General features: G+C 23.4%; 2 protein-coding genes across 5 annotated transcripts in view; both read right to left on the bottom strand.

Moving 5' to 3' along the window:
* Positions 1 to 513: 513 nt before the first annotated feature.
* LOC122500381 (protein O-mannosyl-transferase TMTC2-like) overlaps positions 514 to 27,860 on the bottom strand; it is a 34,761-nt gene continuing 7,414 nt past the window's right edge. For both annotated transcript variants that reach the window (XM_043609290.1, XM_043609289.1), the window contains exons 5-9: positions 25,990 to 26,186; positions 4,139 to 4,307; positions 2,687 to 2,885; positions 2,310 to 2,501; positions 514 to 689 (exon numbers count right to left, since the gene is read on the bottom strand). In XM_043609290.1, coding sequence (XP_043465225.1) covers positions 529 to 689; positions 2,310 to 2,501; positions 2,687 to 2,885; positions 4,139 to 4,307; positions 25,990 to 26,186 — 918 coding nt within the window. In that variant the 3' untranslated portion in view covers positions 514 to 528. The remainder of the gene's footprint in view (positions 690 to 2,309; positions 2,502 to 2,686; positions 2,886 to 4,138; positions 4,308 to 25,989; positions 26,187 to 27,860) is intronic.
* Positions 6,101 to 23,137, bottom strand: LOC122500382. Of its 3 annotated transcripts, XM_043609293.1 has the most exons (9): positions 10,753 to 11,340; positions 9,850 to 10,006; positions 9,567 to 9,766; positions 9,393 to 9,439; positions 8,740 to 8,818; positions 8,313 to 8,474; positions 7,931 to 8,099; positions 7,396 to 7,789; positions 6,101 to 6,284 (listed from the first exon to the last, which is right to left on the bottom strand). In XM_043609293.1, exons 5-9 carry the CDS (start codon positions 8,754 to 8,756, stop codon positions 6,163 to 6,165), a joined length of 864 nt encoding a protein of 287 aa, XP_043465228.1. In that variant the 5' UTR covers positions 8,757 to 8,818; positions 9,393 to 9,439; positions 9,567 to 9,766; positions 9,850 to 10,006; positions 10,753 to 11,340; the 3' UTR covers positions 6,101 to 6,162. The 3 variants fall into 3 exon arrangements, with proteins under 3 accessions (XP_043465228.1, XP_043465229.1, XP_043465227.1); XM_043609294.1 differs by lacking the exons at positions 9,393 to 9,439; positions 9,567 to 9,766; positions 9,850 to 10,006; positions 10,753 to 11,340 and adding an exon at positions 23,119 to 23,137; XM_043609292.1 differs by lacking the exons at positions 9,393 to 9,439; positions 9,567 to 9,766; positions 9,850 to 10,006; positions 10,753 to 11,340 and having other exon boundaries at positions 8,740 to 8,970.

Raw genomic sequence — 27,860 nt, 5'->3', positions numbered from 1 at the left:
TAAGAAGAAAATTTTAATTAATAATTAGAATTTACCAATCTACAGTTTTTTTTCCACTGAAAACGGTAACCTCTCGCCTGATACCAGATATTTTTCCACGATTTTTCAAACACAATAATTCTTGTCACAATTTAACGTTTTTTAAAAACACCCGCACTACCGCATAACATAACATCGGAAATGTCAAAACATCACGAAAAATATAAACAAACAAAAAAATCATGATAATAATTCGCAAATGATAACTAACAACTAACTTCATACTGCGAACGGACAGAATGAAAAACCACAGACTTTAATAAAGTTAACTAGCTTTACTACACGCGCGCAAGCGCGCGTGGAATTTTCGGGGCCATTGTTAATTTAAAAAAATTTTCTTTTAAAATTTAATAAAAAATCGTTACTTTAAAAAAAATTATTTTATTAATATATTATTACATATTATTATTATCAATTTTTAATTGTTTAACAATTAAACCTTAATTATTGATTTAAAAAAAAATAAATTCAATCGTGAACTGAAAAAAATTAATTTTTTGGTTTTTTTTCGACAACATTGTCGTTAACTTCGGTACTTTTATTTAATTTTTTAATTCTGAGCATTCCTTTGCTCAAGTACGCTGCTGTCACTTTCTCAGTGCTTATTATTTCCAGCTTATTTAAGTCTGTTACCTCTAAGACTGGAGGATCTACAATAAACAAATTTTTATCATATTATTAATATTATTCTTATTTATTTATATAATCTTATATATTACAGGGCTCGGATCGACTTTAAGACTCAAAAAAAGTAGCTTTAGTCGCATAAATTCACAACAAAAGTCACGAAAAGTCGCATAAAATTTGCAAAAAAGTCGAAAAAAAGTCGCATGGAATTTTAGAAAAAACGACAAAAAGGAAACACGAAATTGTCAAAAAATCACATTTCTCGACAACACATACTTTAATATCAAACAATCCAGAATAAAATTTAATAAAATTTAATAAAATTCAAAGCAAAATTTTAATTAGGTATTTTTAACATTTTTTAAAAAATTTTCTTTCAAATGTAAAATATTTTTATAAATAATAAAATTCTTCTCCTAAATTCAATTATTTAAACAAAAATTTATTAAAATTCTTGTCAAAATTTCAATTATCTTTATAAATAATAAAATTCTTCGCAGAAATTCAATTATATTCAAAATTTTTTTTTAAATTCTCGTAAAAATTTTATAAATAATAAAATTCATTATGGAAATTTAATTATTTTCAAAAGTTCTGATAAAATTCTAATACAAAATTCAATTATATTCAAAAGTACGAAAACTCTTTGCTGAAATTCAATTATTTTCAAAAAATTATTTTAAATTCTCCTCACAATTTCAATTATCTTTATAAATATCAAAATTCTTCTGCAAAATTCAATTACTTTTAAACATTTTTAAAGAAATCTGTTCAAAATTTCAATTATTTTTATAAATAATAAAATTCTTTTCTGAAATTAAATTATTTGTAAAAATAATAATAAAATTCTTGTCAAAATTTCAATTATCTTTATAAATAATAAAATTCTTCTCTAATATTTAATTATTTTCATAAGTAATAAAATTCTTCGCAGAAATTCAATTATATTCAAATTTTTTTTTCAAATTCAAATTTTCTCGATAAAATTCTTTACAAAATTCAATTATCTTCCAAAGTAAGAAAATTCTTCTGCAAAATTCAATTACTTTTAAATATTTTTAAAAAAATTTGTTTAAAATTTCAATTCTCTTCATAAATGAATAATAAAATTCTTCTCTGAAATTTAATTATTTGTAAAAATAATAATGAAATTCTTGTCAAAATTTTAATTATCTTTATAAATAAAAAGATTCATTCTAGAAATTATATTATTTTCAAATTTTTTTTTAAATTCCTCGTCAAAATTTTATTTATCTTCATAAATAATAAAATTCATCCTGGAAATTTAATTATTTTCAAAAGTTCTGATAAAACATTAAGAAATTAAGAAACGAGATAATATGTTATGTTTTTTTCCCTAAAGAGAAGAATGATTTTGTGAACAATATTGTTTACAAAAAAAGATTTCTGCCATTTACAATTTAAGTCAAAAAGTAATTGAAAAATTTGAAAAAATTCGATTAGTCGCATTTTTTCACAAAAAAGTCGAAAAAAGTCGAAAAAGTCGCACAATCCGAGCCCTGATATTATTATTATTTATTTATATAAATAACATTTTAATAAATTTTAAAAATATTTTCACTACATTATATATATATATATATATTTTTCATAATATTATAATAATTACTAAGGTGACTTACTTCCAAAGTTAATTTTTCCTCTGACTTTAATTTTCAAGCCTTTTTCAAATTGATTCAAGTTTTCCAATTCAAAATTATTAATTTTCATCTCCAATTTTTTATTGTCCTCCATTATTGAGCAGCAAGCATGTTGGTATTGATTGTTTTTTCCCTTAACTGCTTGAAAAGCAGTTTTTATATAGCCAATTATTTCTGTAAAAAAATAAGTAAATTATAAAAATAGAAGATACTAAGACAACTATTATTTAAAGGAAGATATTACATAATATTATCATAAATAATTAAATAAGTTGAAATAAATTTTGTAAATGATAAATTTTAAAATTAATTAAGAATAAATAAATAATTAAAAAATAATAAATAAATTAACAACTCACCAATTTCACTTCCATTTGGAGCATTTTGAATTGTTTCAAAGGTGCACTCCAAAGTTTTATCTTCTGTGTCTGTTTTTTGCACCCCTAAAACAGTTATTTTTGTATTTGATTGTATTGATAAATCAAAATGCAAGTTTCCTCCTAAATCTTGATTTGAAAAAAATTGTTTTTTGGAAGCAACAGCATCCAAATGCAAAATCTAAAAAAATTATTAATGATTAATTAATTTACTAAAATTATGTTATTAAAACAATATAATATATACAGGCAAACTTCGCTACGGCGGAAAGCAATTAGACGATTCCGCCGTAGAGAGGTTCGTTAAAATGTTATTAGTGAGTGAACGTTCAGGAATATATCAACCATTTTAAATGATATGATTTTTAAATTTCAAATAGAAGTTATGATAATTTATTAATAACCTTATTTAAAAATATGTATGAAAAATCATTGAGTTCTTGCAAAGAATTTTGTCAAAAAATTTGAGAATAATTGAATTCTTTCGCAGAATTTTATTATTTATGAAAATAATCGAATTCTCGCGAAAAATTTAATTAAAATTTATAAAAATCTTAACTAAATTCTTTTGAAGAATATCTTTAAACTTTTTTAAAATAATGGAGTTTCTTTAATAGTTATAATTAAAAATTTTGAAAATAATTAAATTATACAAAAAATTTTTTTAACTTCTTAAAATAATCGTGTCTGTTAATAGGTAATTTTAAATATTTGATTTTTTAAGTTTATTAAAATTGTATTGAAAATAATTGAATTCCTCAGGAGAATTTTATTATTTATAAAAAATAATTTAATTTTTGTGATGAATTTTAAAATAATTAATTAATTTTTTTAAAAATAACTTTGATTTGTTATTCCATTTATTTTATTATTTTTCATGTTTATTTTTTATAATATATAAAATATATCATAAAATAAACAAAAATTATAAATCAAATATAAATTAAATAATTTAAATAAAAAAACATCCATATAAAAATTACAATTCGAAACTTTTCGGCCCTGAATTTCATAGCACTCACACAGTCTCAACTCTCACTGATATAATTCCTTCTACTTCTACTTGGCGAGTATCCGCCGTAGCGTGGTTTGCCTGTATTATATATATTATTGGTCTAATTATTAATTATTATTTAAATTCAATAAAAAAATTAATTAAATAATGAACTTATTTATTTAATTATCTAATTTAAATTTGAAAATTTTATTTGAATTTGAAGTTTAGACTTAGGGGCTGTTCAAAAAATACGTAACGCTATTTTTCGGAAATTTGGACCCTCCCTCCCCCCATGTAACGCAATGTTGTATACATTAGCGCCATTTTTTCTGCTGACCGTAACAAATAGCTTGATCCCCCCCTCCTTCCCCCTAAAGCGTTACATATTTTTTGAACGGCCCCTTATAAAAAAAAAATTAAGAAAGAAAATAACTTACGAAATTTTGACGAATGAGTCCATTCGTTCTTTTTATCTGCTCATTCCAAATTTTCAAAACAACTTTCGAACCATTAGCATTGCTTAAAACAGCGGTTTGTAAAAAATGCTTCCCATCTTTCCCAGTCACAGTTGGAGCTGTCACACTCTCCACAAACAGAACAAGTTCACTAAAAAACGTAAAAACGATTTTGTATAATAAGAATGTTAATTTTTAATAAAATTGTTTAAGAATCATTTTATAAGAATATTATTATCAATATTAATTTTTTAAAATATTTTTAATTGTATTAATTTGAACATATATTAAAAGTACATAATCTCTTTGTTATTATTAATTAAAAATTTTAGAAATTAAATAAATTAAATTAATGTTACTTACTTTGTTGAGTCTTGACATTTTACTTCTTTTAACATCTCATTGGATGAAAAAGTTACACCTTCAAACTTCGAAAGATCAATTTTTCTGTTCATTTTTAATCAAATTGCAAATATTTCTAAATGCGTACACGTCAATTAGAATACAAGTATTAAAGCGAATTAAAAGGAATAACTGAATAGTTTTTAAAGAAATGAATAAATTTAAAACAAATGAACTTTTGGTTAGGTATCAGTCCACGAGGTTCACGAAAAATTAATTTATGAAAAAAAAGACGCTTGATATTTTCGTTATTTTCATTCATTAACCCAGGGATGGGTAAATGTAACAAACTCGAGGTTTTCTACGTATGTTACATAAGGTAACATACGTACGTAACCCCCCACTCTCGAAAAATACATGGATGTAACAATGTAAGAACGTAACATATAGTAATAAACCCAGGTAACATTCGCAGGGTGGCCACCAAAACTCCTGAATAAAATTCACGTCTATTTCTCGGTTTTTTCAAGGTTTCTAGGAAATTTTCAAGGTTTTTTTGTTGGTTCAAATTTTATTATAGTAATAATACTTAAAAAATTCAACTACTACCACATTTATTATTATTTTTTATTGCCGAATTTTGTATAGACTTTTCTTACGATTCTGAACAATCAATCGTTTAGATTTTAAAAAATTCAAGGTTGCCACAAATATTTAATTTTATTTTTCCCTGACTTTTTCCTGATCTCCAGACAAAATTTTCACTTTTCCCCTGACCATAAAGAATATTCTGATTCACTCTAAAAATTATTAGACACTCAAAAAAACATTCTATTATATTTACTTACGAATTTCTTAAATCGTAAAATTATTCGCAAACATCAATAACTAAATTTTTAAATAAGTATTTAATTATTATTTTTCCATGAGAATTAAAATTCTTCAAAACATTCAAATTCAAAAATTTTTAAAATTCAACAACTTATATATTATTAAAAAATTTTTTTAAATAATTGAATTCTTTTGAAAATTTTTATTAAAACTGTAGATATTGAAAATCATTGAATTGAGAAAAATTTTTTGAAAATAATTGAAATTTTGCAAAGAATTTTATTAAAATTTTTGAAAATAATTTAAATTTGGAGAAGAATTTTATTATTTTTAAAGATAATTGAATTTTTATGAGAATTTTTTTTAACTTTTGAACATAATTGAATTTTTGCGAAGAATTTTATTACTTTTGAAAATAATTGAATTTCTGCAATCATTTGTAACTTCTCCAAAATTCAATTTTTTCCAGTTACTCAAATAAAAATCTCTGACTTTTCCCTGACCAATTTTACTTTCCCTGACTTTTCCCTAATTTCCCTGACCTGTGGCAATCCTGAAAAATTTTAATTTTCTCAAAAAATAAAATTTTGAAAATGGTCAAAAATTTTTTTTTTAGTTTTAATAATATATAATACTAAAGTTCAAGGTTTTTAAAAAAATTCACGATTTTTTCAAGGTTTGACAAAATTCACGTCTATTTCAAGATTTTCAAGGTTTCAAGGTCCGGTGGCCACCCTGTATATAGTAGAATAAATGAATTACAATTGAAAATAATTTTTATTTTTTATTGAATTGAGAAACAATTGTTAAATGACATTAAATGACATTGAATATTACATTATTTTAACAAGAGAATTGTTGCATTTTGTAATTTCAAAATATTTCATTTTTTTCTCATCAATTATTTTGATGCACTTGGTGTTGTCAATTGATAGATAAATCAATTTCTCGTATTCTAAAAAAGATAACAAAATTAATATTCACATTATATTTATAATAATTATATAATAAAAATATTAATTGAAATTTATTTGAAGCGTTTTGTTCAGAAACCGCATAAGTCCATTTTTTTCGAAAATCACTTTATTATTGAAAATTTATATTTAAATGAATATAATGCAAAAAGCCGAATTAAAAAAATCTTAATATTTACAAGAAAAATAGTTTCTATTGATTCCTGAACAATTTCGAATTATGGACTTATGCTGTTTCTGCACAAAATACTTCAATTAATTTATTTAAAAATATAATTATATAAAATACTATATAACAATTATTGAAACAAAATATTTACTTAATAAAAATTTATAATTTAATTAAAAAAATTTTTTATACAATAAATATTAATTGAAATTTAATTATTTTTAGGGTGGCCACATGTTAGTAAAGTCAGTAAAGTCAGTAAAGTCAGCGAAATGCCAGGAAAAAAAATATTTTGACAGTAAAGTTAAGGAAATGTCAGGAAAAAAATTTTTTGTCAGTAAAGTCAGGGAAATGTCAGGAAAAAAAATTTTTTGTCACTAAAATCAGGGAAATGTTAGGAAAATTTTTTTTGTCAGGGTAATTAAAGAAATTAAGACCGTTATGCAATATATTTTTTGCTCTAAACAAAAAAATGTTTGTTAGGGAAATTCGTTGTTATGTCAGTAAAATGTCAGGAAGATGTCAGGGAAATTGATAAAATCAATCTTGCGGCCACCCTGATTTTATTTAAAATAATAAAATATATTATTTAATTAATATTAAATAAATGTTTATTAAAAAAAATATTTAAGTAAAAAATAATAGAAAATAGAATAGAAAAATTTTCATATATTTCGTTACATTTATTTGTGAATTTTAAAATCATAATAATATATAATAGCAATTATTGAAACAATATTTACTTAGTAAAAAATTTATAATTAAATTAAAAAAAAATTTTATACAACAAATATTAATTGAAACTTAATTAATTCATTTAAATTAATAAAATATATTATTACATTCTTATTAAATAAAAAATATTTAAGTTAAAATAATAAAAAAGAAAATAGAAAAATTTTCATATATTTTATTTTATTTACTTGTAAATTTTAAAATTCCTTCTACTTCTACATGGTCTCCTTTCTCTAGATATTCTGTATCCGCTGCAAAGTCCTTAATTCTGATCTCCATTTTATAATTTCCATTTGTCAATGTTCCAACTCCATACCAAATGTGTTCTTCGTTTGTGGTGTATGTGAGAAGACGAAAAGCCGACTTAATAAAACCTTTAATTTTGACAAATCCGCTTTCAGAAGAAGCATCCTCGAACTCAATAGTTTTAGGTTTTCTGATGTTTTCCATTTGTTTGCAATTTTCAGATTTTAAAACAGTAAATTTCGTGTGTTCCTTAACATTTAATTGGTAACTTGTTGTCCCTTCATTAAATTTGGGATCTTTGAAACTTAAAGCTTCAGCTCCTTCGATGAGTAAAACCTATTTTATTATGAAAAAATTATTATTTACAATTAAACCTTTTAAATTAATAATAATAATTATTATCATTAAAATGAATAAATTAGTATTATTAGATCTGTGCTCTAATTATTATATTTATTATTATAAATTGTTTATTACCATGTTAACTTGCAAGTCAGGTTCAATTCTGTCAATCTCCTTTCCCCACACTGACACCATACATCTTGTCCCAGAACCATTGTTTAAAATGAACGACATAACTCTGTACTTCGTGTTCCTCCCGACAATTTTAGAGGCTGTAACTTTGTCAACGTAACCCGTAACCTCGCTGTAAAGTAATAAATAAATTAATTTAAAAAACAAATAATAAAAATAAAACTACATTTAATATTATTAATAAATGATAATTAAAATAATGAGCAAATAAATAATAATAAATAATCAATATAAGTAAATAAAATTTAATATACATTACATATTTATAAAATAAAATTTATTTTTAAAAATTTTTCATAATAAATAATTTTGAAATAATACATACAGACTCGTATCATTTGGTTCAATGGCATCAAATTCTTCATTCGATGTGAAGATTATTTCGTTATCTTTCGGTTCAGGTTCCGGTTCCGGTTCCGGGACTCTCATTTCTTCATCGTCTCCTTCGTGCGAATGAGGTTCGCTACTTTTTCCAAGATCATTAATCCTTAAAAATTAGAAAAGGAAGTAAAAATTATTATAAAAATAATTTTTTAACAGAAATCATTTGAAATTAATTTTAATTTAAAAAATTATTTTAAAATCTGTTAAAGATATAATTATATATAATTTTTTACTTTTTATTCAATTCAAAAATATTAATCATGTAATTATAATTAAAAATAGAAATTATAATAAATAAAAAAAGTTATTCTATTGAAATAAAATGCAGTAGACAAAAAATTATATTTTTAATTTATAATTTAACTTACTTGCTTAACGAATCCATGAGTTTTGTTGAGTGAGCCTCAAATTCATCAATAGTTGTTGATAAAATAATTTTTGTTTTTTCTGGAATCGTTAAACTCATTTTGATTTTTGTGAGAAATTGAAAGTTTTTTGACACAATTTTAACACAATTCAAAATGTCTACCTTTTCGTTTTCTTTTGTTAATGTATATATATATATATATTCAATTCAATTGTTTATATAACAAATTATATATAATATATTAATAAAAAAATTAATTTTTATTTTTAATAAATAAATTAATAAAATAGAGAAAAATATAGATTAAATGTATTAATTATATTTTTTAGCTTCAATTTGATAAATAATATTATATTTTTATAATATTCATTAATTAATTACTTACTTTTATTAACTTTATACCTATATATTTAAAAAAATTCGAATTTTAAATAGTAATTATTTATAGAAGTTAATTTTGTTATGTTTCAAATATTTTAAATAATTTTTTTTTAATTTTTCCAAAATTATTAATTTTTAATAATAGAAACTTTTTATAATAAATCATTATTTCTTAGTTTTGATACTTTAGCAAAGTTAGTCTTCTACTTTTTCATAATTTTAATTAATTAATTAATTAATTAATTATGTATTAAGGTACAAAAATTATTTTACTGTATTTGAATTGATGATGACATCGTTTGGGACTGACTTTTCATAAACTGTGAAATATAAAATTATTAAGTATCATAATTAAAAAAAATTAAATTAGCAATAATTAAATATTTAAAATTAATTTCAAAAATTGTGTTTATTTTAAAAGTATAATAATACTTATTATTAAATTACATGATCATTCATTTTTAAACATTATTAACCACAATACTTTTAATTGAAAAAAATCGTAAATCTCATCAAATGTGGGGAACCATTACACCAAGTTTGGTTACTTTGGTACTCTTGTGAATAAAAAATTCGTATTTTTCGCCATTAATACTGAATTTTTGATTTTTAATTTTCTTTACTCTAGCACCTTCAATGTAAAGAACCTATTTAAAATTTTTAATTTATATTAATATTAAATAATATAATAAATATTCGCACATATTAAATAAAAAACTTTAATAATTACATTATGTAATTCTAAAAGCGTTTGTATTCTTTGAATTTCATTTTTCCAAACAACTACTTTGAACTTTTTGCGATTGATATTTAATACAAAATACATCATTAAAATAAATCTTCCATGCTTAAATGGACTTATATATTCAACATAACCTGTTATATTACTGTAAAAATAATAATTATATTATTAATATTATCACTATAATATAATTGAGAATTTCTATATTTTTTATAACGATAATCAAAATATTTTTTTGAAATGTAATTGAAAATTTTTCAATTTCAGACTTCGCATTCAATAATTTATTTTCAAAAAGTAGCAAAAAGTTTCTTCAAGATTGAAAAAAGTAGTAAAAAAGTATCTATCGAAAAATTAAATTTTAACAACTAAAAAACGTTTTAATCGATTCACAAAAATTAAAAATTAATTGTTAAATAATTTTTTGAAATTTAATTATTTCTAAAAAATTAATACTACGTTAATGCTTTCAATATTCAATTATTATTTAAAAAAATATAAACTAAAATTCATTTTTATATAATTTTTGTATTTAAAAATTCTACAAAAATTTAATTATTTAGATGCAAAAATAAAGATTTTATTTATAGAATAATTAATTATTATTTTTAAAAATTGACTACTTGTCAAATTTTTTAAAAATAATTACATTTTTCGAAAAATAGATGAAAATAAGTGCATTTTTGCAACGAAAATTATCAATTTTTGTAAAAATAATTAATTTCTTTTGAAATATTTTTTTGAAATTTTAAATAATTTAATTTCTATAAATAAATTCCTTCAAATACTTAATTAAAAAAAGTAGTAAATAGTAAGTTTTCGTAAAACCATAGATGAATGCGAAATCTGTAATTTTTTTATTAAAAAAATTTAAAATGGTGTTTCTCTTACATGATTGAATTATCAATTGAATCTTCAGTATTTGATAATTGATTATTGAACATTAATAATTGCTCTCCTAGAGGAGGTTCATTTCTGCTGTTTTCGCTTACATCGTTAATCGATTCATTATTATTGATACTTAGATTTTCATTATTCCCTGTGCTCGTTTGTTCATTTTCTGATCCTAATTCATTTTCAATACATTTTTCTAATTTTTCAAACATTTCTTCCACATTCATTTTTCACTTTTAATTGAATTCTCTTCTCAGCTAATTTTCCTTGATTTGTTTTAAATAATATGTATTCTGGTCGTACGAAACAAAAACTTAGTGGTTGAGATAGATTTTCGCCGATTCACTTGTGTGAATGTGTCCCCTATCGACAAAGACAGTTAAGTAAAGGAGAAATTTCACGGATCAAAAAAATCGTGGATAAATGACGAATTGCTTTTTCACTACATCGAGATATTTCGATTTCAGGTGTGACGTCAGATAGCTGGAGGGAAAACAAACAGACAACACAATGCTATTCTTATGGGAGAAAAAAATTTTGTAACTTTTTTTCAATGTTTTGCAGATTTAAAGGATTTTAAACACTTTCTATCTACATATATGGAATTGAAACGAATTCTATAAAATAATTGTAATGGAATTTATAGTTTACACTTCACAGCAACTTGAAAATTAGCTAAAATGTATGTTTTTGAAGTTAAGAACGTTTGTTTACAACTATATATATTATTGCCCTATATTTTATGTATATAAAAAAATAATTGTAAACAAACGTTCTTAACCTCAAAAACATACATTTTAGCATATTTTCAAGTTGCTGTGAAGTGTAAACTATAAATTCCATTACAATTATTTTATAGAATTCGTTTCAATTCCATATATGTAGATAGAAAGTGTTTAAAATCCTTTAAATCTGCAAAACATTGAAAAAAAGTTACAAAATTTTTTTCTCCCATAAGAAAAGCATTGTGCTGTGTTATGAATTAAAAAAAGTTTTACCTTTCGTCATTCTTCATACATTTGTTAATAATTTTCATTATATATTAATAATAATATATAAATAATAAAATAATAATAATAATAATAAATAAATAAAAAAATAAAAATAATAAATAAATAATAAAAATAAATAATAATAAATAAATAAAAAAAAAATAAATAAATAAATAATAAATAATAAATAATAATATAATAATAATATATAAATATTATTGCTTTATTTTAGTGTTAGTATAGTAATTATTATTATTATTACAGTTTTGTTAACTTGTTATTTTGTCTATGGTATTGCCAATTTTCAGTTGTTATCGTTATCTAGTTATTATTGTTATTATATTATTTTTATTGTTATAGTAGTCATTTTGTCATTGTTATTGCCAATTTTTTATTTCTGTTGTTTTTTGTCATCAATAATGTCATTTATATTTTTATAGTCATTTTTTAATTTTATTGTTATTGTCATTTTGTCATTGTTATTTTTATTGCCATTTTTCATTTTTATTGTTAGTTTGCCATCATTAATGCCATTTTTATTTTTATATTGCCATTTTCTTATTTTCTTTGTGTGTTTGCCATCATTAATGCCATCTTTATTTTTGTTATTTTATTGCCATTTTTTTATTTTTTTTTATTGCCAATTTTCCAATTTTATTTTTATATTGCCATTTTGCCATTGTTATTTTTTTATTTTTGTTGCCATTTTACATTTTTATTGTTATATTTTATAAAAATGGATTATTCCATTTGAATAATTGACTTGTGCAAAAAATAAATTAACCTGTAATTATTTAATATTTGAACATTATAATTACGTATTAATTATTAATTAAACCTTCATTTAATTAATTTAATTAATTAAACCTTAATTAACCTTCATTTAATTTAATTAATTAAACCTTAATTAACCTTCATTTAATTTAATTTTTGCATAAATCAATTCTCCAATTTAAAATTTATCATTTACAGAATATATGTAGTTTTCAAGCTGTAATGAGAAAGTTAATGTGTGCGGCCATAAAAAACCGTGTATCTCTGAATTCTCGTAAAACGGGATAACGAAGGTCTCGGGGTATTATTGTATATTTGATTGTTTAGCTATGTAATATCTTGCTTTAAATGATAGTCTTCCTATATTAAGAAAATTTTATGCAGACTGCAGGCTTTTCATGGTTGAAATTAACCCTAACGGCATCCAAATATTTAAAATATCCTACGGATGTCCTAAAGATATCGGGAAAGTGTTATATCCGTAGAATGTCCCATAGATCTTCTGAGATATCTTAAGAACTGAAGGATATCCAGGAAATATCCAAACTCACAGTTTGTCGTAAAAAGGCGAGAATCTACTTCTGAAAGGTTAGCAGCAGTTCCTTAGGTGTAGATTCTCGCCTTTTTATGATGAACTGTGAGCCTTTAGACAAAGTGTTCTAGTGATTACCATAAAAAGCCTGTAATCAACTTAAAATTTTCTCAATATGGTAATCAAATCTTATACAATTTTCCAGAAAATATTTATTGAACATCCTAAATACTTATTTAATGTACAAAGATCTATAACGATTTTAAATTAAAGTATTTCATGATAAACGATATTTTTGACATACAATTTTTCTGGATATTCTGAATTTTTGTATACTGCAGAATTAACAGCTAGAATTTTTAAATTTTCCTTAGACTTAACTCGAGAACCACCAACATAAACTTGACCATGACCAAATGCTGAAATTGGTAAATATATTCCTACTTTATCAAATGATTGGCCCTGAGATTTATTAATAGTCATTGCATAGGCAAGTCTAATTGGAAATTGTCTTCTGACCATTTTGAAAGGAAGTGCGTCTTGTGAAGGCGATAAATCAATGCGAGGAATAAAAACTACTTCACCTTTAGATTTTCCAGAAATAATTTCTGCCAAAATTACATTCTGCAATAAAGATTTTACAACTAATCGAGTACCATTACATAATCCCTGAGCCAAATTCAAATTTCTCAACAACATAATTATGCATCCTACTTTCAACGGCAATTTATGAGGAGGTAAACCATCTGGTGTTAAACTATTTAAAAATTCTATTGGAATGAGATTATTTATATTTTCTGGATTATCATCATCAACATGTGAATCATTACTATAATAAACTACTTCTTCTGCTTCTAATCTTGACAAAATGCATTCATTCATGTCCAATACTTCAGCATTAGTTAATGAAAGAATACAAGAGGAGTAAACAGATGAATCATTTGGACTTATCGATGACCCATATATTTCATCAATTAAATTCCCATTTGAAATTAAATCTTCTGGAATTTCTAAAACATTATTTTCTTTCTCAAATGAACTTGCAGGTTTACCATCACCGACATTTAATAACCAATTTGAAAACTCGATCTGATCATTATTCAATCTGACATTAGCATGTAAAGATCTACTTTTAAAATGTTGCCATAATCTACTATTTTTCACACATACCTCAACAATGTGAGTACGATTACCGTGAGGAACAATAGGTAAAGTTTGTCGAAAATCTCCTGAAAGCAAAATAACTTTACCTCCAAAAGGTTTACTACATTTTGTTATATCTCTCAACATACATTCCATTGCTTGTAATGCATACTTAGGTGCCATTGTTATTTCATCCCAAATAATAATTTTGGCTTTTCTAAAAATTTCTGCATGTTTTGACATTCCACTAATATTACATTTTGAATCTTCATTAATTGGTATAGGAAATTTAAACATATTATGTGACGTTCGACCACCTTTTAAAAGGTTAGCAGCTATACCAGTCCATGCAACTGATAAAACTATCAATCCCTGACTTTCAACAGTTGTAATAATTGTATTATGTAAATAACTTTTACCACTACCTCCCGGTCCGTCAAGATAAATATATCTATTTTCGCAATTATCATCATATACTGCCATCAAAACATCATCAAAAACTTGACGCTGTTCGTTATTTAAACTTTCAATAAGAATATTAGATTCTTCTTTAAGCAATTTTAATGCTAATGCATTATTTTCCGTATCTACAGAATTATATTGTTCAAGAAGTTTCTGATCTATATTAGGCAAACCAAATTGATGTAATGAAAATCCATGAAAATTAAGTACTTCATTAATTAAAATTAACGACTTTTGAATTGATACCTCCGCTGGTAAATTATTATCAAAAATCATATCATCTTTATATTTATTCCATAAATCAATAGCATTCGCAGGCAATCCAAATACACATATGTATGCAAATAATCTACAAAGTTCTTTAGGAAATTTCAAGTTTACAGCTTCAGTTAAACAATTATCCCATTCATTATCATCAACCATTAAATTTCTGGCACGAGCTGCTTCCGTAAAAGAATTATATCTTATACCTTCATACGTTCTTACATCTTCAAATGATTTAGCACCACGTACATAAAGTAGTAAAGTTCTCAACCAATATCTTTCAATATCTTTTGGACTTACAAAATACATTCGAGAAATTAAAGGTTTGGTAATCCGTTCTCTTTTTTTCCAAGTTTTTGTTTGTTGAATGAATACATAATTGTGTGGTATTTCTGAATATAAATATTTGTGTGCCTCAGGATCTTTTTTATTTAACTCAAACCATGCTGTTAATGTCGTATTTTTAAATGTGTCAATTGCCTTTTGTTCCATTCCTTCTGTGAAGCATATTGTTTGATGATCAGGTAAATGTACAGCTAATCTATACGTTGCATGTGATTGTTCATGCATATTAAATTCGAGTAGTCTATGCATTGCTTCTGGTGGACATACATAGCGTGTGTTTAAATAATGTTGCGGTTCATCATAATTCATTACCTGATTATTATCCTTAATACCTACTATCGCACAATCATGACCTTTATAACAATATTTAAATAAATATTTAACACCACCTATGCTACCGCATGCTACAACATTAATATGACAAGCAAATTTTTTACTTAAATATGGATTATATGGCACAATCATTGAATTGTCTGCAGTGCATTTAATTGAACCATCTTTGTTATAAAATATAATTTTTCTGCCATCATTTCTTCGTCTATATTCTGGATAATTTTTCGAATAATCTGTTTCTGAAGTAAATGGTTTCGGATAATGTTTAGTGCAAACTTTTGTTTCAGGATTCATGCACGGTGAATTCATGTTTTGCTTTCCGCAAGGTCCATGAACTTGAAATTGTTTTACAATGTTAAAAAGTTCTGGATGTTTTGCTTCATCAGGAATTTCTGCACAAATTATTTTATCAACAGTTTCTGCATCACGAATAGCATGTGATTGATCTAAAAAGACAATTAAATGTACATGTGGTAATCCACGCTTTTGAAATTCTATCACATATACATAAGCAATAACTGGTCCAAAAATTTGGTTGTCTTTTAATTCAATCATTAGCGCTTTTACTTTTTGTTGGAAAACTCTTGCAACAATATCTGGCCGATCAGATGCAGTTTCACCACATAACAAATTTTCTGTAATTTCACACCATTTCGGATTACATGTCATGGTAATAAATAAATCTGGTTTTCCAAATTCTTGAACTAATCGCATGGCATCCATAAAAAATTGTTGGTAAGAACGTGGTCCACCAGTAAATGTTGATGGTAAAACAATTATTCTTCCTGGTCGAACATTTTCTTCTGCAGCTTTATTATATAAATAATCCATCAATCCACAATACAATTCAGCTCGAAGTTTTTTTTGATTCGAATATATGTAACTGATACGCAAACCTTCCACTTTCGACCAAAAATCAACTATCAGTTGTTGAGTTAATTTGCCCATTTGCAAACAAGGATTAAATTTTCCTCTATAAGAAAGACGAAAAATGTAAAACTGTAAAAGAGTAACATCACGATCAGTGCCTCCTTTCTGTTTTATATTTACTGTCCATCCTGGATCACCTGCAGGAAACACTAACGGATATATCATGGGATCAGCATTTGCACTGAGATTGTGAATAGGAATACTTTTATCATTTCTTGGATGTATACATATATCACGTTCTACTGGAGGTTCACCATCTTCACTAACGAATACAACTGCCACCTCATTACAAGACGGAACATTAAATTTGCTTTGATTCAATGATCTGTCTCTTTTTATCCACATTTGAATATCTCTCATAGGTTCATTTCGCAATTTCGCTCGTATTTCTTCTTCTAATTCTACTTCTCTCATCATTTTAAATGCTTTAGCGTAAGGATTAATATATCTCAACAATTCGTCTATTTCTTTCATTAATGATGGTAAAAATTTCTTGTTAGAATCATGTTTCAATCGTTCAAGAACTGCTTGATTAGTATCAAGAATGTATAGTTGTCCATATTTTCGACTTTCACTATTATTAGGATGAAGATCGTATGTATTGTGATACACTTGTCCATGTATACGAAAAACAAAAGGACCTCTTCCTTTAGGAATTTCTAATTTAGCTCCCATGCTGGCAAAGGCGGATGCACTATTATACGAACGAATATTCTCTCTAAAATTTTTACCTTCAGAGCTAGAATCAAATAATAAATTGTGTAAATAATCTGGATAAGGACTTAAATCATTTAAAATAACTTTTCCCTTATGGCAGCAAGAGTTAAATAATTTATCTGCTGGCAATTCACTCAAAAAATGTAACGCACCGCAAAACTGACACACAACATTCATCAAACCTAAGTAATTTTGAGAAACTATACTTTCTTCAAAAGCTTCGAGGGACTTAATTGCAACACCCGTGGTTTCCAATTTTTTATTGTTTTTCTTATTCCTTTTACTTTGTGAACATTTTTCTTGTCGTTGTTGCTTTTTTTCTTCATTTTCTAAAAATAATTGCTTTGTTTTACATAGCAAATTTTTTTCTTGACGCTCTTTCTTTTCATCTTCTGTTTCTTTAGATAATTTTTTTTTTTTGCATATCAAATCTCTCTGTTGGCGTTCTTTTTTTTGAACTTCCATTTCTATCTCTTTACTATGACGTTTCTTTAGTCTATCATTTTCTTTTCTAATTATTTTCTGTTCATCCGTTTCTTCACGCCTTGCCTTCCTCATTCTTTCTTTAGCTTTCATTGCACGAAGGATCTTTTTATCATTTTGTTTATCTAGAGGATTCTCAATTTCTGGATGTTTAACTAATGAAACATTTTTAACATTATCACTAGTTACACGAAGTTTCTTCTTTTCATTTTCATCATTTAAAGAGTGCTTGATATTTAAATGTTTATCTGATAGAACTCTCTTTAAATTATTACGTGGGGGAATCTCAGAAAAACGAGAAGGGTTTGGTTTACCATTTTGAATTCGGTCTCTAAAAAAACTATTCTCGACAATCAAATGTCTAATATTAGACGCTCTCACTGACGGAAAAGGAGTTAGACGATTATCTTTATACATTGTTTCTAAATGATTTCTCATCGCATTATTACGAGTCTTATAATTAACAGTATTTGGCATTTCGTTAAAAAGTATAGATGTTGCAAACGCTATCGAATAAACTCCGCACTCAAGACTACCTAGAGGTTGTTGATCAACATCTACAAAAACTACTTGTGGGTGAAATGGAAACAATCTACTTAAATAACTTTTATGATCATCAGTCAAACGCCTTTCATTAACACTATCAAAAACATTCAATCTCACTCCATCGTAATAAGTACAAATCCAATGTCCCTTATTAGCAAAACCACTAAAAAGTATTTGAATATGTCTTTGACCTTCTCTAATCGGAACAATGAATTCAGGAGTTTGTAAAAGCAATGTACTTTGCATATCAAAAACAGAATTTGACTGAATTCGTAATAATTCTTCAAATTTAAACATATGGTTATCATTCAACATTCTTCCATACGTTTTTAATCTTTCATAATCTTTAATACTTAAAGCAATATACCTTGTCTGGACGTTGGCCATTATATTGTTTGTCAAAAAATGTACCAATGATGTTTTTCAAAACAAATCTTCTTTTTCAGCTTCTTAGCTAAAATAATAAATAATTCCTATGTTTTTCACGTATAAAAAATCAATTAATAACTAATAATCAGATAACACGAACACAAAATATAACGTGTCTCATTCTATCATTAATTATGAAAAATTATAAATAAAATTTATAAAGGGCATCCGGGAAAAATAATAGTTTCGTGATCGCGCTCTCATTTAAAAGGAAAAGAATATTATTCTCTATTATACTATTATCACAGTAAATCGTGAGGTATTAAAAAGTGTTGCAGATTAAATTAACACCAAAAAAGATTAAAATAATCAATATTGGTGTTATTTTTTACAATTAATAAAATTTTAGTTCATTAAATTTTTTTATAACTATAAAACATGAAGATATCGATGATTTCTTCATGTTTTATAATAATTAAAAATGACCGACTGACAAAATCATTATTTTATACCTATTATAATAATATTGTACTTCTTCAAAATTATTTTCATTATTTCAATTCAATTTTTATTTTCAAAAATTTTTAACTACAATTTTACTTTATATCTATTATTTTTAATAATTTTCGAAAAAGTTCTTTGGCAATTTTCAAATCCATTTGTTTACAAAATTCAATTTCAAGAAATTGCAATTAATCCTAAATTCTTTAATTAAATGCATATTAGAAAATAAAAACTTCAAATAATAAAAAAAAAAATCAATTAAACTTTTTCATGAAAATTAATTTCAAAATTCAATTATTTCTAAAAATTCACGCTAAATTGCTTTTAATATTCAATTATAATCTAAATTATAATCTATAATTTTAACTAAAATTCATTTTTATGAAATGAAAATCAATTTTTATTAGAAAATTCTACAAGAATTTAATTATTTAAATGCAAAAGTAAATAATTTATTGAATAATTGAATGTTTCTCAAAATTCAATTCTCATAAAGAATTTTATTAACAAATTTTTAAATAATTAAATTCTTTTGTCGAATTTTATTAAAACTTGCATGAACATAATTACTTTTTTCAAGAAATTCAATTATAATTGTATGAAAAAATAATTGAAACGCTGCAATGAGTTTTATGAGAATTTTCAAATTCATTCGTTTACAATTCAAACTTACAAAATTTCAATTATTCGAAAATTCTGCAATTAAATATATATTGAAAAATAAAAATTATTCAATTATGTACAAAAATTGAAAAATATTCTCGTCAAAATTTCAATTATTTTTACAAATAATAAAATTTTTTAAAATACAATTATTTTCACAAATTTTAATAAAATTCTTGTCAAAATTTCAATTTTTTTTATTTAATAATAAAATTCTTCGAAATTCAATTAATTTCAAAAATTTTTTAAAAATCCTTTACAAGAATTCAATTATTTTTGCAAATAATAAAATTTGTCACAAGAATTCAATTATTCTCGTAAATAATAAAATTCTTCGGAGAATTTCTATTATTTTCAAAAATTTTAATAAAATTTTTCGCAAGAATTCAATTATCATCGCATAAAAAATGCAATTCTTTGGAAGATTTTAATTATTTTCATTATTAATAAAATTTTTGGAGGATTTCAATTATTTTCAAAAATTTGAAACATATTCTTGTCAAGAATTCATTTTTTCAAAAATAATTGAATTCTTATCAAAATTTCAATTATTTTCAAAAAAATTTTTAATAAATTCTTGTTAAGAAATCCTTTCAAAGTAAAATTCATCGCAAAAATTATTTTAAAAATTATTTAAAAACTTTAAAAAAAATTCTGAGAAGAATTTAATTATTTTCTACAAATTTTAATAAAAATAAAGTTAATTTCAAATAAATTTTTATTAGTAAATTCTACGAGAATTCAATTATTTAAATACAAAAATAAATCATTTTTTTAATTTCATGTTTCTTGAAATTAAATTCTCATAAAAAATGTTATCAACAAATTTTTTAAATCATTAAATTTTTTGGACGCATTTTAATAAATTTTTTTAAGAATAATTACTTTTTTCGAGGAATTCGATTAAAATTGCATTAAAGATAATTGAAATTCTGCAGTGAGTTTTATATTTTATTATTTATGAAAATAATTCAATTCTTAAAAGAATTTTATTATTTATAAAAATAATTGAATCCCTGTAAAAATGTTATTATGTATTTTTGAAAATAATTGAATTATTGCGAAGAAATTTATAAAAAAATTGGTAAATAATTGAATTCTTGTAAAAAATTTTCTTATTTATGAAAATAATTGAATGTTTGCGTAGAATTTTATTCAAATTTTTTTTAATAATGTAATTCTTTTGGAAAATTTGATTGAAATAGTAGATATTGAAAATCATTGAATTGAGGAAAATTGCTAAAAATAATTGAAATTTTACCAAGAATTTCATTATAATATTTGAAAAGAATTGAATTTTGGAGAAGAATTTGATTATTTTTATTAAGAAAATTGGAATTTTTACGAAAATTTTAAAAAATTTTTTACCGTAATTTATTGAATACTTGCAAGGAATTTAAAATAACAGAAATTCTGAAAAGAAATTTATATCAAATTTGAATAAGAATTGAATTCTTTCGAGAAATTTTGTTAAATAAATAATTTAAATACTGTCAAGAAATTTATAAAAAAATTTGTAAATAATTGAATTCCTGCAAAAAATTTTATTATTTATGAAAATAATTGAATTTTTGCGCAGCATTTTATCCAAATTTTTTTTAATAATGGAATTCTTTTGGAAAATTTTATGGAAATAGTAGGTATTGAAAATCATTGAATTTTAGAAAACTTTCGAAAATAATTGATATTTAGACAAGAATTTGATAAAAATTATTTTGTTAAATAATTGCAAATAACAGAGAAGAATTTTATTATTTATAAAGAGAATTGAAATTTTGACGAAAATTTTTTTTTTAATTTTTGAACACAATTGAATTTAGTAACTATGTTACTAAGTTAGTTAGTAAGTTACAAGTTAGTAAGTAACTTACTAACTTACTATTCTCCCTGGAGGAGCTAAATTCGTTGAAGTTTTACAAATCGTTGACTTTGGTGTTTTATTTAAAGTAAAATTTCATTCATAGTTAAAAATAACACCAAAATAGATTATTTTAATCCTTTCTGGTGTTAATTTAATCCTAGAGGGATTAAACTGTTGCAGATTGTTTTAATCCATTCTGGTGTTATTTTAACACTTCACCTTTCACTGTGATTCTCTAAAATTCAAATATTGTAAAAAATTAATAAAATAATTAAAAAAGAACAATTTTATTTTTAACATAATAAAAAAAAAAATTTACAAGAATACCAAGTTCAAATATACTTTGAAATGCAATTATTTTTAAAAATAAATTAATTTTTGGTGTAAAATAATTTTAAAATTCAATAAAATTTAAAACAATTGAATTATTTTTTTCATTTTTGAAAAATTGATTGATTTTATTCAGAGTAATTAAAATTTTTATTAGAAACAGAATAAATTAATTTTTGAATTGATTAATAATTGTTTTGTTGATTTTTGAATAACTGAAGCTTTATTAAATTGAATAATTTTAAAAATTGCATTTTTCATTAATTTCATTTCAGATTAATTGAATTGCTTTGAAAACAGAATAATGTAATTTTAATGTTTTATATTGATTTCTGAATAATTAAAATATAAATTAATTAACGGTTTATAACAATTACATTTTTCATTAATTCAGACTTAATTAAATTGTTTTTAAAACAGAATAATGTAATTGTAAATTGATTGTTTTATTGATTTTTGAATAACTGAAGTTTAAGTTAATTAATTAACTGTTTATAACAAATGCATTTTTCATTGATTTCGGAATAATTGAATTTTTTATTTAAAACGAAATATTTTAATTTTTAATTAATTGTTTTTTGATTTTTGAATAATTAATTAATTATTATTTTGAACAATTACTCATAATAGCAATAACAATAAAAAAAAGTACACGCACTAAAGGGATTGCTCTTCCCAAAAAATTTAGACTCTAGATCCTCCACTGCATAAGTTAATAATTGAATTGAAGATTAATTAATTCTTTGAAAAACTAAATATTAAAAAATTCATTATTTTGAATAATTAATTTAATGAAAATAATTTAATTTTTAATTGATTCTGGAATAATTGAACTTGAAATGGGTATTTTTAGGAACTAATGTTTTTTTACTAAACAGTAATATTACTGGCAGTAACTGCCAGTAATTTACGAAAACGACCAATGTAATAAAATTTAGAACTATAGTATTTTTTATTGATACCAGAAAATTGAGTTTTTAAATTAAATTAAATTAATAATAAATAAAAATAATAATAAGATATACGAATAATAAAAGTTATTTTTAGATTTTTATTTAAGAATGAAATAAATTATTTAATTAAGAAGAAAATTTTAATTAATAATTAGAACTTACCAATCTACAGTTTTTTTCCACTGAAAACAATAACCTCCCTTTCGCACGATCGCCTGATACCAGAGATTTCACGCACAATATTCTTCCAAGTCACTATTTATCGTTTTTGAAATACACCCACTACACTGATATTATTATTAACAAATTTTATCACACTAATGATAAATTTGACAACATAAAATCGAAAATAGCAATCGCGACGCGTCATTTACGATTAAAAATTTCTTTTCTAGATGTCAAAACATGTCACGAAAAATATAAACAAACAAAAAAATCATGATAATAATTCGCAAATGATAACTAACAACCAACTTCATACTGCGAACAGAACGAATGAAAAACCACAGAGATTAATATAGTTAATTCTTATTGGAACACATGACGATTAAGTGTCATTTAAAAATTAAAGCCAGATTCTTTTTTCAATCATTTTTGCCCAAGAAAATATTTTTCCACTCCAAAACTTTTTGAACAAAAATTTGAATAAGTAAAAATTTCATTCATCAAATATTCATATAAGTAACGTTCGTAAAGTTCTTGACGTGCTTGTTCAACGAATTAGGAAAAATAAATTCTTTTTAAGCAAATTTTTACAAATTTTCGCTTTGAAATTTTTAAAAATATTTTCCTAAGCAAATTTTTTATAAATTATCGCTTGGGTAATGTTTAAAAATATTTTTCAAAGCATATTTTTACAAATTTCCGCTTGAAAGATCAAAAAAAGAAGATTTTTCTTATCAGCTACATATTTTGAAGAGGAAAATTTGTATAAAAAAAAAGGATAAAATTCAATTATTTTCAATAAAATTTTAATAAAATCGGAAAAATTTAATTATTTACGAAATTTTAATAAAATTCAATTAATTTTTTGTGAAATTTATTGTTTTATAAACAATAAAAATTTTGTCAGAAATTCAATTATTTTAAATACAATTTTAATAAAATTCTTCCAAAAAATTCAATTATTCTCCAAAGTTATGACAAAATTTTTTTATAATAATCAAATTATTTTAAAATTGAAATTATTTAAAAAAAACTCCCTTATTTTCAAAAAATTCAGAAAAATTCTTCAAAACAATTCAAGGATTATCAAAAATTAACCGAAAATTCTTCGCAGGAATTCAATTATTTTCATAAATAATAAAATTCCTCGCAGGAATTGAATTATTTTCAATGCAATTTTTGTCAAAATCCTCAAAAGAATTCAATTATTATCGTGAATAATAAAATTTTTTCTAGAAATACAATAAATTTTAATTAAATTTCTCGAACGAATTCAAATTTTATTTTGAAAAATTTTTTATGAAATTCTTCGGAAGAATTTAATTTTTACCAAAAATTTTAATAAAATACTTTATAATAATTCAATTTTTTTGAAAAAAGTTCAAACTCGTTAAAATTAAATTATTTTGATAAATAATAAAATTCTTAATAAAAATTTAATTCTTTTCATAAATAATAAAATAATTCGCAGGCATTCAATTATCTTAAAAATTCTTTGAAATAATTCAATTATTTTAATAATTTTAATAAAATGCATCACTAGAATTTAATTATTTTTATAAATCAAAAAAGTTTTTTGCTGGAATTTAAATATTATTTTTAATAAATAATCAAATTCTTCGCTAAAATCCAATTATTTTTAATGCAATTTTAAATAAATTACTCGAAAGAATTCAAATTATTTAAAACAATTTTAATACAATTCTTTACAGTAATTCAATTATTTTGAAAAATTTTGATAAAATACTTTAAAATTTAGTTATGTTCATAAATAATAAAATTTTTTGCAGGAATTCCAATATTATTTTTATTAAATAAATAAATAAAATATTAAATAAATTTAATTACTTTTAATGCAATTTTAAATAAGTTACTCGAAAGAATTCAATTGTTATCGAAAATAATAAAATTCTTTATAGTAATTTAATTAATTTCCAATAGAATTTTATACAAATTTCTCGAAATAATTGAAATTGTTTAAAAATATTTTATTAACAGTCTTTACAATAATTTAATTATTTTGAAAAATTTTGATAAAATACTTCAAAATTCAATTATTCTTATAAACAATAAAATAATTCGCATGTACCTATTCAATTATTTAAAAAAAATTTTTGAAATAATACAATTACTTTCAATAATTTTAATAAAATTCCTCAATTAGAGTTAAATTATTTTCAAAAATAATAAAATTCTTTGCGGGAATTCAAATATTGTTTTTAATAAATAATAAAATTTTTCGCAGAAATAAAATTTTTTTTAATGCAATTTTAATTAAATTCCTCGAAAAAATTCAATTATTATCGAAAATATAATAAAATTCTTTAAAGAAACTCAATTAATTTCCAATAGAATTTTAGAAAAATTTCTAAAAGAATTCAAATTATTTAAAACAATTTCAATAAAATTCTTTACAATAATTTAATTATTTTGAAAAATTTCGATAAAATACTTTAAAATTGAATTATTTTCAAAAATAATAAAATAATTCGCTCGGAATTCAATTATTTTTAAAAATTCTTTGAAATAATTCAATTATTTTTCTTATTAATAATAAAATTCTTTCCAAGAGTTCAATTATTTTCATAAAAAATAAAAATTCTTCGGGAGAATTTTTTAAAATAAATTCTACGACTTTAAAAATACAGTTTCGAAAGAAAAATTTTCTTCATTGAATTTAATTTGATTAAAGAATCGTCATGCCCCCTTTTTTTTAAATCGAATCCCATTCCAACTAATATAATTATTTCCATTCCATTGCTTTTAATTGAGTCAGCAATTTAATTGATAGAACGCAATTCTTTTTTTTTTTTTTGCTCATCAATGCGAGAAATTTATTGTCATATATAAATTGGAAAATCGACTTACCGATCAAAGATGCGTGCTTCCTTGAGAACATTTCCTAAATTGATGTAGGCGTCGAGGAAATTGGGATCAAGAGCGACGGCCTTCTCAAAATGATGTATCGCAAGCCAAATTTCACCTTGAGCATTGAAAACGCAACCAAGATTGCTCCAAGCGACCGCGAAATTAGGTCGCGTCTCAATTGCCTTCAGGTAACACGCCTAGAGTTTAAAGTTGAAAAAAATTTATTAATTTAAGAGTTCGCGATTCTTAAAGGGGTCGCGCCGCGCATTGCCCGACCTCTTCTTGCCGCGCCGCAGCTCTCGAAACGTGCTCGATAAATTTTTTCGCTCTTTCACTCAAATTTTCCCCATTCTCGATTTTTTTCTCCCCAGAAATAAGAGAAATGTCCATTTCACATACATAATTGTTTTTACAACAATTTTTACGATATAAATGATTTCCGCTTTCTCGGTAATTTTCAATTTTCTTTCAAAATTTATTGATTTATGTCAATTTTTCTTATTTGCAAAAATTGTATGTCAACTTGAACAAAAATCCCTTTTTACAGGAAAGAAGAAAAATCGAGAAATGACACAATATTCTTGAATTTATCGATACTTTCTTCTTTATTTGTTATTCTATCTCTTCCCGGTCATTGTAGTATTTCATTGAAAATTCTTTTTGCAAGAACTTGAAAATTTCCTCGAGCACGAGACGATCTGTCTGAAAAAGAAATTCCGAGAATTACTCAAAAGTGATATAAAGAAGAAAACTTCCATTTTTAAAATAAAAATTTTATCAACTACATAAATAATAATTTATTTTTATTATAACAATAAGTTTATTTATAAAGTAAGTATTTATTTCCATACTTATTTACTTTTAGCAGAGTTTTTACAAAAAAAAATCACAAATTTGTATTTCTCAGAATAGTATTAACAGTGTTTTTTCTTTTTGTGAAATATTTGCAGTGTAATGGAAAAAAGAATTTTCAAGGAAAAGGTTTTTCAGGATTAACGAGACGCACCAAGAGACGTTTGGGATTTGTTATGCTGACGATTCTCCGAAATGCGTCCGGTGGACTCGTCAGCAAACAATTTTCTTCGTTTTTCACATCTTTTTGCGAGGAGAAAAAGGGAGAAAATTCATTTGCACAAAGATTAAAAGGCTTTTTTTGCTTCAGAAAAAATGAGAAAATCCCTTTTTTAATTTTCAGGGAGATTAAAAATAAATTCTCTGCACTTTGTCATTTAAATCCAAAACGCTCGAAGGAAAAAAAAGCATAAGTGTATCGCGCGTGCCGAGAGGTGGGCTGCAATATAAAACAGTGTAATCCATACCTAAAAAAATAAAAGGGGATTATTGTTTGGCTAGTCTCTAAAGGTCAGTGGAACAAAGAAATTTTTTTTTTAGTGCTGTGACGAGTAAAAGGAATTAAAGGTTTAATCACTTCCGATGCACTCGGAAAGACATTGCAAAAAAAAAAAATTTGTTCTATTAAATAAATATCGTTACGAATATAAATTCAATTTTCAAGAGACTGGCACAACAGATGAATTTCTAAAAGTGAAATACTTACCAGTAATTAAAAAATTGAACTGGATAAGTTTGAAATTATTTATTGATTTATTAAATATAGTGATGTGAGGAAATGGGAAACATTATTAATTATTAATTATTATTTGTATTTTTTTTATCTTTTTTTTTGGGATAGAGACTAGCCGCGGGAATTACTTTACCTGCAAAGAACCCTTCGGTAGTTTGATGGTAGGTATGGGTCGTATGCTCTCATAATAAACTTAGACTGAGAGACAGTGTGTTACCAAATAACCAGAATCTGAATCATCCTTTGATGAAGATACCAGTGGAAACCAATTGCAATGCTCTCCAAA

The sequence above is a fragment of the Leptopilina heterotoma genome, unplaced genomic scaffold (assembly GCF_015476425.1).
Source record: "Leptopilina heterotoma isolate Lh14 unplaced genomic scaffold, ASM1547642v1 Lhet_183, whole genome shotgun sequence".
NCBI classification, from domain to species: Eukaryota; Metazoa; Arthropoda; class Insecta; order Hymenoptera; family Figitidae; genus Leptopilina; species Leptopilina heterotoma.
The sequence above is the reverse complement of the archived record's forward strand: the minus strand, read 5'-3'. Positions and strand labels throughout refer to the sequence as shown.

What these genes read in the sequence shown, in the direction of transcription:
- LOC122500382 (XM_043609292.1), bottom strand. Translation starts at nt 8,837, where the DNA reads ATGAGTTTAACGATTCCAGAAAAAACAAAAATTATTTTATCAACAACT. An exon ending in CTGACTTGCAAGTTAACATG is followed by an intron (nt 7,790 to 7,930) that starts GTAATAAACAAT and finishes ATAATAAAATAG; the next exon opens with GTTTTACTCATCGAAGGAGC. An exon ending in AGGAATTTTAAAATTTACAA is followed by an intron (nt 6,285 to 7,395) that starts GTAAATAAAATA and finishes TATCTTTTTTAG; the next exon opens with AATACGAGAAATTGATTTAT.